Source organism: Oncorhynchus tshawytscha, linkage group LG18, assembly GCF_018296145.1.
Source record: "Oncorhynchus tshawytscha isolate Ot180627B linkage group LG18, Otsh_v2.0, whole genome shotgun sequence".
Lineage (NCBI taxonomy): Eukaryota > Metazoa > Chordata > Actinopteri > Salmoniformes > Salmonidae > Oncorhynchus > Oncorhynchus tshawytscha.
The window spans coordinates 13,170,853-13,187,210 of NC_056446.1; the positions used below are offsets into that span (position 1 = coordinate 13,170,853).

At 42.1% G+C, this 16,358-nt stretch overlaps 1 protein-coding gene across 1 annotated transcript in view; it reads left to right on the forward strand.

Moving 5' to 3' along the window:
* Window positions 1–11,686, forward strand: part of LOC112217521 (heparan sulfate glucosamine 3-O-sulfotransferase 5) — a 72,288-nt gene extending 60,602 nt beyond the window's left edge. Inside the window, exons 2-3 of the mRNA XM_024377851.2 lie at window positions 9,369–9,510; window positions 9,622–11,686. Of these exons, the coding sequence (XP_024233619.1) occupies window positions 9,404–9,510; window positions 9,622–10,555 (1,041 nt within the window). The 5' untranslated portion in view covers window positions 9,369–9,403 and the 3' untranslated portion in view covers window positions 10,556–11,686. The remainder of the gene's footprint in view (window positions 1–9,368; window positions 9,511–9,621) is intronic.
* Window positions 11,687–16,358: the final 4,672 nt, after the last annotated feature.

Consider the following 16,358-nt stretch of genomic DNA (forward strand, 5'->3'; position numbering starts at 1 on the left):
AATGCAATAAAGTTTTTACATGAATGTGTACCGAATCAGATGAATAGGAATGGAATTTGTTTTGGCCTAAATCACTAGTCTTTGCACCAGTTCATAGTAGCCGTCAGTCTACTGCACAATACCAGTCGTCTGTCCACTATGGAAGAACGACGTGACTATGTCTGTGTCCAGTAGACTGTGTCATTTCTTGTGGTAGTTACTCGGCTGCTCGGCACCTCGACAGCAGTAGTGACACAAATAATTGTCGGGAGGTAAATCACCCAACTCAATGTAATCGCCCCAAATGTAAGTGGATTTGGGGTCTAATATTCAGCTGTCACATTACATGAGCGTAACTCAAGATGGGACATGATTCAGAATATAATATACCAATTTGCTGCATGCCTCATGGGCGCGAACAATGACTTGTTTGAGGAAAAATGTGCCTACTGGAAATAGTTCCCCAGATCACTTCTCTGTGTGCACCATTACCATTTCTTAATGTTCCTCTCCATCCCATAGACATTCTGTTCCCCCATTTCATTCTGTTGAGTTAGAAGGTTGTGGAAATAAGAGAGTAGTTAGTCATAGGCTATATATTAACAAATGGATGATTTGAATTTGAGAAAATGGTATTGGTCTGACATGTTTTGGATCTGGGACAATGTGTCTCTCTAGACAGTTCCTATGGCTTCCATGTGATGTGACGCTCCACAGCTGCTGACGACCAAAAGCACTGTTGGTCAGAAGAGGCTGGTGGGAGGAGCTATGGGAGGACAGGCTCAATGTAACAGCTGGAATGGAATCAATGGAACGGATTCAAACCCGTTGTGTCCAGGTAGTAGTAACTAGAGGTCGATCGATTATGATTTTTCGATACCGATTATTGGAGGACCAAAAAAAGCCGATACTGATTAATTGGCTGATTTTTATTGCCTTATTTGTAATAATGACAATTACAACAATACTGAATGAACACTTATTTTAACTTAATATAATACACCAATAAAATCAATTTAGCCTCAAATAAATAATGAAACATGTTCAATTTGGTTTAAATAATGCAAAAACAAAGTGTTGGAGAAGAAAGTAAAAGTGCAATATGTGCCATGTAAGAAAGCTAACGTTTAAGTTCCTTGCTCAGAACATGAGAACATATGAAAACTGGTGGTTCCTTTTAACATGAGTCTTCAATATTCCCAGGTAAGAAGTTTTAGGTTGTGGTTATTACAGGAATTATAGGACTATTTCTCTCTATACCATTTGTATTTCATTAACCTTTGACTATTGGATGTTCTTATAGGCTCTTTAGTATTGCCAGTGTAACAGTATAGCTCCCTTTCCTCGCTCCTACCTGGGCTCGAAGCAGCGTTACCCATGCAGAGCAAGGGGAACAACCGCTCCAAGTCTCAGAGCGAGTGACATTTGAAACGCTATTAGCGCGCACCCCGCTAACTAGCTAGACATTTCACATCGGTTACATGAGCCTAATCTCGGGAGTTGATAGGCTTGAAGTCATAAACAGCTGCTGGCAAACGCACGAAAGTGCTGTTTGAATGAATGCTTACGAGCCTGCTGGTGCCTACCATCACTCAGTCAGACTGCTCTATCAAATCATAGACTTAGTCATTAATATGGTCGAATCCGGAAACTATAATCTCAAAAACAAGACATTTATTATTTCAGTGAAATACGAAACCGTTCCGTATTTTATCTAATGGGTGGCATCCATAAGTCTAAATATTGCTGTTACATTGCACAACCAATGTTATGTCATAATTATGTAAAATTCTGGCAAATTAGGCAGCCCAAACTGTTGCATATACACTGACTCTGCGTGCAATGAACGCAAGAGAAGTGACACAATTTCACCTGGTTAATATTGCCTGGATTTAGCGTTGGACTAGTTAACTGTAACTGCGTTGGACTAGTTAACTGTAAGGTTGCAAGATTGAAGCCCTGAGCTGACAAGGTAAAAATCTGTCGTTCTGCCCCTGAACAGGCAGTTAACCCACCGTTCGTTCCTAGGCCGTCATTGAAAATAAGAATGTGTTCTTAACTGACTTGCCTAGTTAAATAAAGATTAAATAAAGGTGTAAAAAAATATGTCCGATTGTTATGAAAATTTGAAATTGGCCCTTAATAATCGGCCATTCCGATTAATCGGTCGACCTCTAGTAGTAACCAGCCTGGTCAAAGGTAGTGCACTATACAGGGAATAGGGTGGCATTTGGGACAGAACCAGCAGCTTTGTGGTCATGCTCTGTGGGGCTCATGGGGTGGGGAGGGGGGTGGCAGGACCAGAGAGGGGTTGAGAGGAGACACCGGCTTGTCTAACAACGGCCAATCAGGTGTTCTACTATGAGCTCACGGAACTCCACTGAGACCAACTGCAGCACTGATCTATTTCTGGCACACCACCACAGCGCAATGTTCTGAGAATTAGAACAGCAGCATAGCAGAGTACATATCACGAGCAGAACCTAGCGGGCACCTTAATAAGTCAACAGGATTATGCGTAGTATCCATGTCTAATAAGCACATGCTACAGTAACGAATATGAGGGCTTTTTCATTCATAGGATGCAATAGGCTATATGGAAATGGGTGTTATTATCAAGCCTTTGGATAGCAAACATTTACTTGGTTCAAATGTGCTTGGAGAAATATCATGTAAGCTTCTCCATGCTATTTACAATTGTAGAGGACAAATTGTAGTAATAACATATAATAGGCTTAATTTACAGCCTACGGGTATGGTATGTTCAGAACTCATGTCAGTCAAAATAAATGTGAGAAAAAAAATTGCCTGCTCTCCAGCTTTTTGCATAAGCATTCAAGAGGTAAGATGCGCCGAGACAGTTAAGGTCAGGAGCAGAGATGAGAGAAAATGGAAAAATGACTGAATAAAAGGTTATTTAGCTGAGAACTGAAACATCAGAGTGCATTATTATGGATATCCATGCTTTGATGTAAAGTCTGACAGATTACTTTCACAAAGACTAGACTTCCCTGCATTAATGTCAATGCCTCGTGTTGTCTGGTAAACTGCATATTGACTCGGAGTCAGAGCATGACCTTTTGCTAAAAGTAAACTTGAGAAACTTAAAAACATTTTTTTCTTGTCATAAACTTTCTTCCAGAATCTAGAAAAAAACTCCAGGTGAAAGTGATTCCTTCTCAAACTTTCTATTGATGCTGCTGTTTATGTGTAGACAATTCCAATTTACTCTCGAAGGACCTGCCTGCTCACAAAGGCATCGAACATATGTCAGTCTTTGTTTCCCTCTGTCACTGGTACCTGTACTCTCTCTACACGCCGATTGTTCAAACTTTTCTCTTTGTCTTCCAAGCCCTTCAAAAAATAATATCTCTGAGGCTCATCTTGGTTTATTTAGGTCACATTGTGTGAGTCTTCTACCCGATTGATTGGCTTGAGACTATTGAGCTCCTAATTTAGCTTATGAAGGCTATAGGCTATATATTATAATAAAATGTTGACTGTTTATGCTGATGCGGGGGGCTTCATTGAAAAAACACCATGTGGCCTCTTGATGACCAAAATGTAAATGTAACATGCCTTGATAAGTGCAAACACGATTCTGTAGCGGAGTCAAGAAAACTTGTATGAAAGGCAATTTACTATACATTACCCTAATCTGAAACGAATTTGACCAGAAGTCTCTCAGACATCTTTTCAGTGCTAAAAGGAGTCTGGGTTCATGAGAAAAAGGCAATTAATTCAGACATGATAATCTCACACTGTGGATTCAACAGCCAGGGCGATTAGAAGGAATTAAAATAGGTCAGTATTTAGGTAGAGTACTAATGATGGGAGTAGTAGGGATATGTTTCCCATAGAATTCCTACATAGAGTCAAATGTACGTTCAACTTTGCCGTCTCTTACCAGGCAAGACATAGAAGATAGTTGGGAGAGAAGGGACGTACTTAATTCTAAGGGAGTACATTAAATGTACTCTAAAAGTAGAGGTCGGGACTTTTAAAAACAGTACATTGATTTGAACCGAGTCTACTTCAGCATTGTAAGTACCCGGCATTGTTCTGCCAATGACACCCTGTATAAATCAAAGAGCCATTGAAATGAAAGCACTCTAGGAGATCTGTGAATCGCTCCCTAGCCTCACAGAGATACCGCCTTTAATGAAAAACATTTCATTTCCAAATGGGAATCCACAAACAAGGGGACTGGACTGGTCCTCTGGCTAAATGGGTTTATTCTCCTGTATTGTTAGACTGCTAAAATTTCAATTGCTTGGCTAGCATCCATTTAGAGGCCAGGGAAAGGCAACATTACTTATTTTCTAGTTACAGCAAGAGTCAGAGGCCCACTCCACATGCCTGTTATATGTTATATTACCTTCCTTGTATTGTATTCGGGATGATATCAGCCACATACTAATAGGTTTTTGGTGTCTTGGATCTCTCGGTTCACGGGGCCAGGGGAAATATTCAAGGCTATGGATGGGGTCAGTTAGTGGTTATTCATTAGGGAGAAACTGGGCTTCCATTTGCTGATCTTAACAGTAGTTGCAAATACGTTCTATTGTAAAGCCTACCTACAGTCCTGCAAAACTGCTTCTCTCTCTCTCTCGCTCTCTAGATTCAAATGACAATAGCCTGCCCACCTTTGAATAGCAGTGTTCTACTACTCCCCCATATAACTTGTGTTTAACGACACGTCTGACAACCAATGACAGCCACTAGTATGCTTAACCTGGGCCAGAATGAAAGAACTGAACTGATGAGGGGGAAAAAACTCCAGTCATGTCAGTGAGTAGATTAATGTCATTCTTACATAATGAAACACTGCCCCCTCTTGGTTTAACAGAGGAACAGGTTTTTCGTTTTCCTTCATTGAAGGTCAAACGAATGATGTCGTACGTGATGAAGATAGGGTATTTTTCTTTTGTATGCTAATCACAACAAGGGAAATGCCCTGAGACAGATTAGGTTGTTGATGATCTTACACAATTAGCATCAACAGTAAGATCTCTGGTGATTGGCTGCTCAGTTATGGTCATGGAAGCTCTACACTGGACTGGACAGAGAAAGGGAAAGGGGGGTACCTACTAGTCAGTTGTACAACTGAATGCATTCAACTGAACTGTGTCTTCCGCATTTAACCCAACTCCTCTAAAGACCATAGAGACACCTTGCTTACATTTCTTTCCTTTCTGAAATCAAAACCACACACGTTGTAATTACTTGGAATTGTTGTAGGGGATTGAGGTCATGTTGTTCTGTTTCCTTTGATCATTATTGTTTTGTTCAAATGCAGCAGCTTCATACGGAGATGCTTTATTTTCATACATGATTTTCTTATCTTTTATTTATTTTTGTACTTTCCCCCCCTTTTTTCTCTCCCCAATTGGTAGTTACAGTCTTGTCCCTTCGCTGCAACTCCAATGCGTCCTCCGAAACACGATGCTGCCAACCCGCACTGCTTCTTGACACACTGCTCGCTTAACCCGGAAGCCAGTGTGTCGGAGGAAACACCGTACAACTGGAAACCGAAGTCAGCGTGCATGCGCCCGGCCCACCACAACGAGTCGCAAGAGTGCGAAGGGACAAGGACATCCCTGCCGGCCAAACCCTCACCTAACCCGGACGACGCTGGGTCAATTGTGAACAGCCTCATGGGTCTCCCGGTCACGGCCAGCTGCGACACAGCCCAGGGTCGAACCCGGGTCTGTAGTGATACCTCTAGGACTGCGATGCAGTGCCTTAGACCGTTGCACCCCTCGGGAGGCCACAACATGATTTTCACACAGCACACGTTATGAACGGAGTTGAAAATTGAGATTGCAACATCAAAGGAGGTCATTTCTATCCTGTTTGAACAAAAATATAAATGCAACATAAACGTGAAGTGTTGGTCCCATGTTTCATGATCTGAAATAAAAGATCCCAGAAATTGATCATAAGCACAATTAAAGTGTATCACATTGGGCCACACCAACCCTGCACAATTGCTGTAACCACACACCTCCAGAACCCAATCGACCCATTCAAAGCTTTAAATAACTCTACGTTTGCAGGCTTGCAACTCTCTTGTATTCCAATATCTACTGTAAGATATTTACTGACAGTGAGCTGTGAAAATATAACACTGTGCAGACATGCATGCAACATTCTGCATACAGTGGAATTCACTATTTGATGCAAGACTGATACGGAGACACATAAGAAATGTGCTAAAGGCCATCTTTTACAGTCTAAATGTAATTTTAATGGTACAATTCTTGAACGGAAAATTCTCTTAACAATAATGAATAACTTAAAATAAATAACTTAAATATACATTAACCTCTTCAATTAAAATAAATTAGCATGTTCATCTATAGAATGATATGACAAACAAAATAATAAAATCCGTAGCAGATTTTTGAACTAAGTACACATACCGACTAGAAAATAAGCAGCTGTAAAAGTGGAAATGGAAAACAAAATGGAAATGAAAAGGCCTGATGAAAGGCTAGAGGAAAGGTCAAGAGGTCACCAAATCAATAGGTTTCTTCCACTCGGGGTCTTGATTGTGCACAACATATTGTACGACAATTCAGCCATTACTTTGAGATATATCTTGTTCTCAGTCTGTTCTCAGCCTGTGGGCATCATGTGTGTAGTGATTCAATATCCATATTCATGCCATTTAACAGTTATCACTGGCCCTTGCTTAGCCTTACTTACCAAGAGCCCAGCGCCGAGCCTTCTTGCTAGCAAAGGCACTGATCAAGTCTTTGAAGTCCAGCTTTCGATCTAACTGACTTTCAATGGACAACATGGCAAGACTGCAATGTCTGGAAGCTCTCTCACCACCAGCAACAGTCACAGGCAGTGTGCAAAACATACGTAAAGCAATGCACACTTCTCCAAAAATGCTTTGCAGCAGCATCTTACAAGTTGCATTCAGGAGACAAGGGGACAAGTTAGGGGGGAAAGTGGCAGCATATACAGTGTTCAGGTGTCAGGAGACCAAGGGGACATGTTAGGGGGGAAAGTGGCAGCATATACAGTGTTCAGGTGTCAGGAGACCAAGGGGACATGTTAGGGGGGAAAGTGGCAGCATATACAGTGTTCAGGTGTCAGGAGACCAAGGGGACATGTTAGGGGGGAAAGTGGCAGCATATACAGTGTTCAGGTGTCTTACTTCATGTTGAAACTCAGGTGTAAGACCTCTGGAATACTTCATGATCAGTGGTTGGCACACAGAAGGGACTTTATCCTCACTAATCTTCCCTAATCTTCAGAACAGAAGAAAATTCTTCTACAATTTTTGCAGTGGTGTGGAACCTGGTGTCCAAGTCACTTATGATGTTGTCCATAGCAGTTCCGAAACGTCGTCGCTGCACTGTCCTGAGCTGTCTCCTCTTGAGAGATCTCATCATAGTATCTCTTCCTTTTCCTCGGGCGGCTGTGTTCCTTACTAAATTGAGGTGCAACATCCATTTGCATAGCAATCAGTGTTGCCTCAGACAGGAGAGACTCCCATCCATCTCTAAGAGACTGGTTAGCTGAGCCTGAAGCTGCATCTGTTGGGCCTGGCACCAGACAGGGGCAGGGACAACTGATTTAGTATGAATAGCTTGCTAAAAGTTTGCCTGCATTGATTAAATGATGGCTAAAATAGGAGCAAAATGTAAACACTCTGAATTTTCTGTGAATATATTAAGTAACTAATGTTAGGGGAGCAAATGTAGCCTATTTCACTATGGACTAAGCTAACAGGTTCATTTCCACCACTCGCGAACTACACCCACCTACTTTAATGAAAAATTGGGTGACATACCCCCCTTTGTTTTCTCTCTCCTGTCTTTCTTTCGTTTTTGGAAGCCAGATTTAGGAAGCTGAGACATGACGCTCCACCGGCACTCCTCACTCACAATTCACTGCCAGCAAGTACCGCTCTCGCCTGGTTTGGGGCCAGGACCGAACCATTTCATGTAAATAGAGGGGAGTTGGGCAATACAGAGGCTCTCTGGATGTTTACTTATTGCCAAAAACAAGAAAAGAAAAAGAAACCGTTAGTTTTATTAGTACTTTGTAAATAAAATATTATATTCATGATGATAGGTTAATAATTTAATATTGAAAGAAATGTACCTAAGGTTCTAATAATTCTTTAGGGCCCATGTCAGTCATACCCCATACGACGCCCCTGGTTGTGCACAAATGTGTTTACATCCCTTTTAGTGAGCGTTTCTCCTTTGCCAAGATAATCCATCCATCTGACAGGTGTGGCATATAAAAAAAGCTGATTAAACAGCATGATCATTACAGTAAAAGTTGACTCTAAAACGTGCAGTTTTGTCACACGACACAATGCCACAGATGTCTCAAGTTTTGAGGGAGAATGTAATTGGCATTCTGACTGCAGGAATGTCCACCAGAGCTGTTGCCAGAGAAGTGAATGCTAATTTCTCTACCATAAGCTGTCTCCAATGTCGTTTTAGAGAATTTGGCAGTACGTCCAACCGGCCTCAAAACCGCAGACCACGTTTATGCCGTCGTGTGGACGAGCGGTGTTATGGTATGGGCAGGCATAAACTATGGACAACGAACACAATTGCATTTTATCAATGGCAATTTGAATACACAGAGATACTGTGATGAGATCCGTGGTGTCTGTGACCAACAGATGCATATCTGTATTCCCAGTCATGTGAAATCCATAGATTAGGGGCTAATTTATTTATTTAAATTGACTGATTTCCTCATCCGAACTGTAACTCAGTAAAAATCAATGAAATTGTTGCATGTTGCGTTTATATATAATTTTGTGTATATTTTCATGAGGCACCAACTCGTGTATTCTAGACTGTGGGTTTTCCTTCGCAAAAGGCTACATACAGCACCTCAGAAACGTTATGATTGAATTGGATCCACAGTAATCTAAAGACCGAATCATGATCTAGGCCCGATCTAATTAATATATATTCCTTAATTAACAGCTGAGGGGCTGTCTGGGACCAAACTATGCCGTCATCCTTTTTGTGAGAATAAAAGGTGGAAGAATGGTGTATTCTGCATTTACACTTCACTCAATGAAAATGATACCATTATAACAGATTAAACCGTTTTCCCCCCAAAAAAGAAAGAGAATGATACCGTGACGAGGCTCTCACCGAGTGGGTCTGCCTGTCATACATTTGATCAAATCCGATCCGAGTTAGCTGGCAGAAACAATGAAATAAATAAAGGGTGGGTATGACTGAGGAAGGCAGACGTCTGCTCTAATGACAATGCAGCACTTTACAGGATCCTGTGAGGGTGGCTTAATCACTTGTAAGGCTTGATTGAGTGTATGTTAATAAACATTAAGACTGCCAGTGATTAGTGGTTTATGTGCTCTGCTCTCCCATCCCCAGGCTGAAGACGCAGTCCTGAAGATTGATGGAGGGCCATGCTATTCAAACAGCAGGCGTTGCTGAGACAGAAGCTCTTTGTGCTGGGCAGCCTTGCTATCGGGAGTCTCCTCTATCTAGTGGCCAGGGTTGGGAGCTTGGATAGGTATGTCGGTTGGTGTCCATAGTAGCTAACACATTTTGCTTTCAGTCTGAAAGCAAGGCCTGTTGAATGTTAAGTACAGAATGTATCTTTCTGTGTTTTCCCCTCCTCCAGGCTGCAGCCTATTTGCCCCATAGAGAGCAGACTGGGCCCTCTTCACCTGCCGGAGCAGATCCCTCTCCGGACCCTGCAGTATAAGCGTGGTCTGCTCCACGAGCTCCGCAAGGGCAATGCCACCAAAGAGCAGATCCGCCTGCACAACCTGGTGCAGCAGCTGCCCCGGGCCATCATTATCGGGGTGCGCAAGGGGGGCACGCGCGCCCTGCTGGAGATGCTCAACCTGCACCCGGCGGTGGTCAAGGCCTCGCAGGAGATCCACTTCTTTGACAACGACCAGAACTATGCCCGGGGCATCGACTGGTACCGGGAGAAGATGCCATTCTCCTTCCCCCATCAGATCACCATTGAGAAGAGCCCCGCCTACTTCATCACAGAGGAGGTCCCCGAACGCATCTTCAAGATGAACTCCTCCATCAAGCTGCTGATCATCGTGCGCGAGCCCACCACCAGAGCTGTGTCCGACTACACACAGGTGCTGGAGGGCAAGGAGCGCAAGAACAAGACCTACCACAAGTTTGAGAAGCTGGCCATTGACGGAAACACGTGTGAGGTGAACACAAAGTATAAGGCGGTACGGACCAGCATTTACACCAAGCACTTGGAGCGCTGGCTGAAGTACTTCCCCGTGGAACAATTCCACATTGTGGACGGGGACCGTCTGATCACAGACCCGTTGCCAGAGCTGCAGCTCGTCGAGCGCTTCCTCAACCTACCGTCCAGGATCAGCCACTATAATCTGTACTTCAATGCCACCAGGGGATTCTACTGCCTGCGATTTAACATTGTCTTCAACAAGTGCCTGGCAGGCAGCAAGGGGCGCATCCACCCTGAGGTGGACCCTTCGGTCGTGGCCAAACTGAGGAAGTTCTTCCACCCCTTCAATCAGAAGTTTTATCAGATCACTGGCAGGACATTCAACTGGCCCTGAGAAACGAAGGGAAGGTCTATATAAATGTGTTAACTAATGTTGTTCTGTTGACATTTTGAAGATGTCAACCTCAAAAATATTAAAGGATATTAAAAAGCACTTTGATTGAATTTAACACCTATGAGAATGACAATGTGACCAAATATGTAACAGAATCAATGTATGTTTGTTTGTAAATATGTAAGGGGGGGCGGAGGAAAAATGGTTTGTGAGTTACAAAACAATTCAGTTTATTGCGCCTGATCTTCATGTGTAATAGTTCACCTGTTTGACACTTTTCCCCATTTATAAACTCGTAATTTTGCCATCCTCGCTCACAGTTTGACATTTATTGGGACGAGTCTTGTCCTTGAGGCAGAACTGAACGATTTCCGCTAGATGGGCCAGTTGCAAAGTCAAAATTCGCTATATTGTAAAAATTATTTATTTAAGATTAGGATTAGCAGTGTGGTTAGGGTTAAGGTTAGATTTAAAATCTGATTTTATGGCTTTGTGGCTGTGCCAGCTAGTGACCACTCTGCAGAGCTGCCTCCAGAACAGGTTTCATGACAAGAAAAAACACGACGAAGACGTAAGCCAACATGTTCTTACCGTTCTGAATGTGATAGTCATGCATTTATTTCCCTCTCATTCAGATGTTGTTTCATATGTGCAATGAACATTGTTTTTTTTTATGTATTCCGGTATCATTCTTTAAACATTATTCCAGCATCATTCATTAAACCTTTATTTGTTTCTATGTTGTTTTTAGATTTATTAATGTTCTCCACTACCATGAAGCGCTTGTATCTGCAATATAACTCAGAAATCTAGGAGATTGTCAAGAGGGAATAGGAGCATAGCATTTCTCACCAAATTCTGACTCGGATAAAAAAATAATTGGTCTTGTATGTCAAGCATTTAAATGTTGCATAAGGGATTTGAGGGGTAACTTTGTCCCCCCCAGTATGAAATTGTTTGTCATTGCCCTTGGCCAAAAGCCATTGTAAAAAGTTATTTGTTAGTTACTGTCAAACCATCTAATGCTTATTCTACTACAATTACCAGATTTGTTTTATGTGCAAATAGCCACTCTGTATCATAAGTGTATTGTTCTGTAACAAAAAAAAAAGGATTTCATTAAAATAACATTTAAACATGTGTCATCTGAGTATTTTTTTCTGTTTTGTCTCGTAATTTATCTTGGGGTTTAAAGACACTTCCTGGATGTGTTCATTTTCAGTAAGTACTGAGTCATTCTATTGAGTCTGTCATTTGAATTAAATCACAATTGGAGACATATTTCCTGGTACCTTCATTAATTGCCCACAGCTCAGCAAATACATATTTCCATGTATCTTATTATTAGAAGGTCAATGTAAAATAAAAGGTGGTATTCTCTGATCTGTTGCATTGCAGGAACAGCTGCTCAGTCACAGACTAGCTGCTGAGATGGTTCAATGTCTACTTTCCACGCTTCAGTGCTGACTTGTTTCGACTGCATTTGAGTCAGGCTGTGCTTAGAGTCTAATCTAAGTAAATAATGGCACCTGCTGTGCAGTTGAATGTGATGTGAATCTTATAGGAATGCAGTGGCAATAGACCCAATACCCTGTCTCTCACAAAAGTCTGAGCAGGTTGCTCATCCTCAGTGCAATAACGATGGTGCTTATAATTTGGAGAGACATCTAGTCCATGTCATAGTGGCACTTCTGCCGATCTTCAGCCTTTTTGGGGATGCTTTTCCATGACATGCCACGGTCCTTCATCTCCTCACCTCCTCCACGGTTCTTGAGCAAGTTTCATTTGGAGAGACAACTGTGATAAATGATTAGTGTCTTCTCAACGCCTGTGTAAGAAGAGAGACTAGAAAATAATCTGGATGGACAATGACAGTCGGGTGAGTTATATAATCATTTAGTGACTGGAGGAATGTGATGTGACAAATGCTAGCCTACTTTATCAACTTAATACACTGCGTAGACTAGCATCAACAAACATTGAATTAAGTGCGGGAACCAAAAAACATTCAAAGGCTCTATTTTCTATAATGTATTATCATTGCCAGATTGTTCAGTGTAAAGATTATCTGCATCACATGGTTTAGAGGCCCAAGACTCTTATGAGTTTTATACACATCCACAAGGTCAGGCAATAAGGAAAACGTCTATATTATATACCTAGCTACATGGAGAGAAAGACTAGGGTTTTGCATGATGATTACCGATTGATCAACTAAATACAGAATGAGCAGCAACATAGTTTTCAATGAGGGGATTCGATTAGGCCCCCGGTGAACCGGGTTAACGTTGGTTGCATTCGTTTTGGAAACGACCTGCGCCTGGTGGCCCATTTTGGCCGACGACGAATTTAGGTCAAAACAGGTGATGTACAGTAGGTTAAACACGCAGATTAATAAGGATTCTGTGTTCTTGCATGCAAAAGTGTTTGCTTTTGATAAAATAGTTGTTCATTGCCTTCTCAAATGAAAATAGTTAGAACATTCTAACATCTTTTATAGAAAAGAGATGTATGTTTCTGAACGACGCATCATGCTGCTTTGTTGACAACATGATCGAGTGGTGCAGATTTCTGTTTGCTTTGACAAGGGCGCTCCTCCTTCACCGCTTTTTCCAGTTCATGTCATGGGTATTACAGTTTGCCTGACAACATCACTTGCAGCATTTACGGCGAAACGGCCTCTGCAGAAGTCACAGCATTCATACTTCTTGCGCTTTGCGCAGAGCTGTTGTGAAGGAAGTTGTCAAGGAAGTGAGTTTGTGTTTATCAGTAGATGTGCGTAGTTACATTTATTGGGGAAACTGCAGAATAAATTCAACCACACCTTTGTTTTATCACAAAACCGGATAGCAACCAATGCCCAGTGAAGTCCACAAAGCATATTTCATGTACAGTAACAGACAGTTAGTTATATGACCTACAGCATGGTCAAGCACGTTAATGTTTCCGACATTTTTGGACTACTAAACATCTATGGATTTAGAACCAGAGTTACCACAAGTCGCAAAGAAAACAGACGCTGCCTCCATTATTCAAGCACAATTTCAAATTCAACATCATCAAATTTCCTCTGCTTAGTCTAATACAGTGACAACTAAAAGATACCAAAACAATTTAGTCCACGCTAAATATGATGTGGATGTCCATGGTTTTGATTTCTGAGTGCGTGTGTCCGTTCAAGTAGAAAAACATGTTGACTCACTCTATTTGTAGAGAAACTCCAATACCATCCTCCTCACGTTCATGTTTACGAAACGGCCTATCATTGTGCTATAAAGTATACGGCTTTCGTTTTTTGTTGTCCTAGGCTACCTGGCTAAAATGCATGCTCGCTAGTTTAACTTCCCTTCATGGGCAATGTTAGGTAAATAATGCTAGCCTTCTACATCTAGCTACATATTGAACTTCCATCCTCTCAGGCCAGGGGCACAACAATGTATTAATTAATGGGTGGATCAGAATCGCAGTTATAATCATTGGCCAGTATGGAGAATTTCGTAAAACCAGAAGTCCATTATCCCTATCTCCATCCATGCCTAATTTAGGAACGGGACCATTTTAGCTAGCTAGCCACCGCTGGACAACAGCACGAGATGCAACAATTCACGTTTTTATGTTAATGACATATACTCTCAATGGGATTTGATAGGAGTGACGCCAAATCCAAGTTAGCTTCCCTTTACAATTTCTTTTTTTGGTGCGCCAGTACCTTTCACAGTTGAGCTCGCTCAGTTTAGGTCAACGCTGATTGCCAATTTTTTTCATATAGATTTTTGTCAAGGGAGGCCAGCTTTCCTCTGCACGCTGTCTTCCTTTGCCTTCAATGCTACAGGCGGCAACAATGTCATACTCGTTTAGACCAGACAGCACAGAGGGGCGCTGTTTCGCTCGCTCTGATGTTTTCTCCAGTGAAATTCATTCAGCCTCTTGGGAATTGAAGGAAACCTATGAAACGCAGAGACGAAAGAAAAAGTATTTGATGTTTTGAATTGTTCTCTTGGTAAACATTTTTGGGGAAGTCTGGCATCCCTTGCCATCCATGAATACACGGCAATAGTGTTTATACAGGACCTCCTGACCCCATCTACCGTCAATCAATCATGTCAATGTGGCGCTATACGGTGCTATTTGGAGCCCCTCCACATTGTTAAAACATTTGAGAGGCGCACAGCGACGCAGTACAGAGCTCGATTTGGCCTTTGCATGCCTCCCGAGGCTCTGCAGTTGCGTCACATCCTCCATACCAAGCCTTCCGACCACATTTCTCCCTATCACGCATAAATTGGCGTAACCGTGGGGTTGCCCATAGTGTGGGGTATGAAGGTGAGCGAAAAATCTTGTACACGGAAGCAGTGAAAAGTAGCTCACACAGAAACAATCGAGGCACCTAGAGGAGAAGGCATTCCAGGGCAGATTGGACATGATGTGGGGAGCAGAATGGGGGAGAAGACAAGAATGGTAGTAGACAGAGGAAGGTTGTTACATTTGTGACAGCAGCAATCAATTGCACAGGAAAAATTACAATCGAAGACTAAGAAGATACAGATCATAGTGAAGCAGGCAGCGAGGTGTCTTGGGATCACTGGACTGACCATGGGGAAATGCAGAGGATGACCTCAATAAGAATGAGAATGAGAAGAATGAGCCAGGAATCATGTATTGGTTCATTTAATTTTGATGATGGTGTTAATCCTTCAATGGAATGCCAGAGGTTTGATGGTGCTAGGTTCTAAACAAACAGAGTAAAAACTCAAACAGATGACTAGGAAAAGCTCCACCCAAGGTTATTCCCCCACTGGGTCATACAGCTGCAAAGACAAAGGCATGTTTGCACAAGCGCATACAGTACCAGTCAAAAGTTTGGACACACCTACTCATTCAAGGGTAATTCTTTATTTGTACTATTTTCAACATTGTAGAATAATAGTGAATACATAAAAACTATGAAATAACACATAGAATCATGTAGTAACCAAAGAAGTGTTAAACAAATTCAAGTATATTTTATATTTGAGATTCTTCAAAGTAGCCACCTTTTGCCTTGATGACAGCTTTGCACACTCTTGGCATTCTCTCAACCAGCTTTACCTGGAATGCTTTTCAAACAGTCTTGAAGGAGCTCCCAAATATGCTGAGCACTTGTTTGCTGCTTTTCTTTCAATCTGCGGTCCAACTCATCCCAAACCATAACAATTGGGTTATGGACGGGTGATTGGAGAGGCCAGGTCATCTGATGCAGCACTCCATCACTCTCCTTCTTGATCAAATAGCCCTTACACAGCCTTTAGGTGTTTTGGGTCATTGTCCTTTTGAAAAACAAATTGAAGTCCCACTAATCTCAAACCAGGTGGGATGGCATTTCGCTGCAGAATGCTGTGGTAACCATGCTAGTTAAGTGTGCCTTGAATTCTAAATAAATCACAGACAGTGTCACCAGCAAAGCACCCCCACACCATCACACCTCCTCCTTCATGCTTCAAGGTGGGAACCACACATGCAGAGATCATCCGTTCACCTACTCTGCGTCTCACAAAGACATGGCGGTTGGATCCAAAAATATCCAATTTGAACAAAAGGACAAGGTCCATATTTGGGCATCTTTGAGGCCTTTGCTGTCTAGCCAAGCAGTAGAGTACTTGGATGCATGTGATGGAGCATTGTCCTGCATGAAGATCATGACCTTCTTGAATGCTGAGGACTTCTTCCTGTACCACTGATTGAAGAAATCATCTTCCAGAAGCTGGCACTAGGTTTGGAAGTTGAGTTTCAGTCCATCTTCAACCGGAAAATGTCAAACTACCTC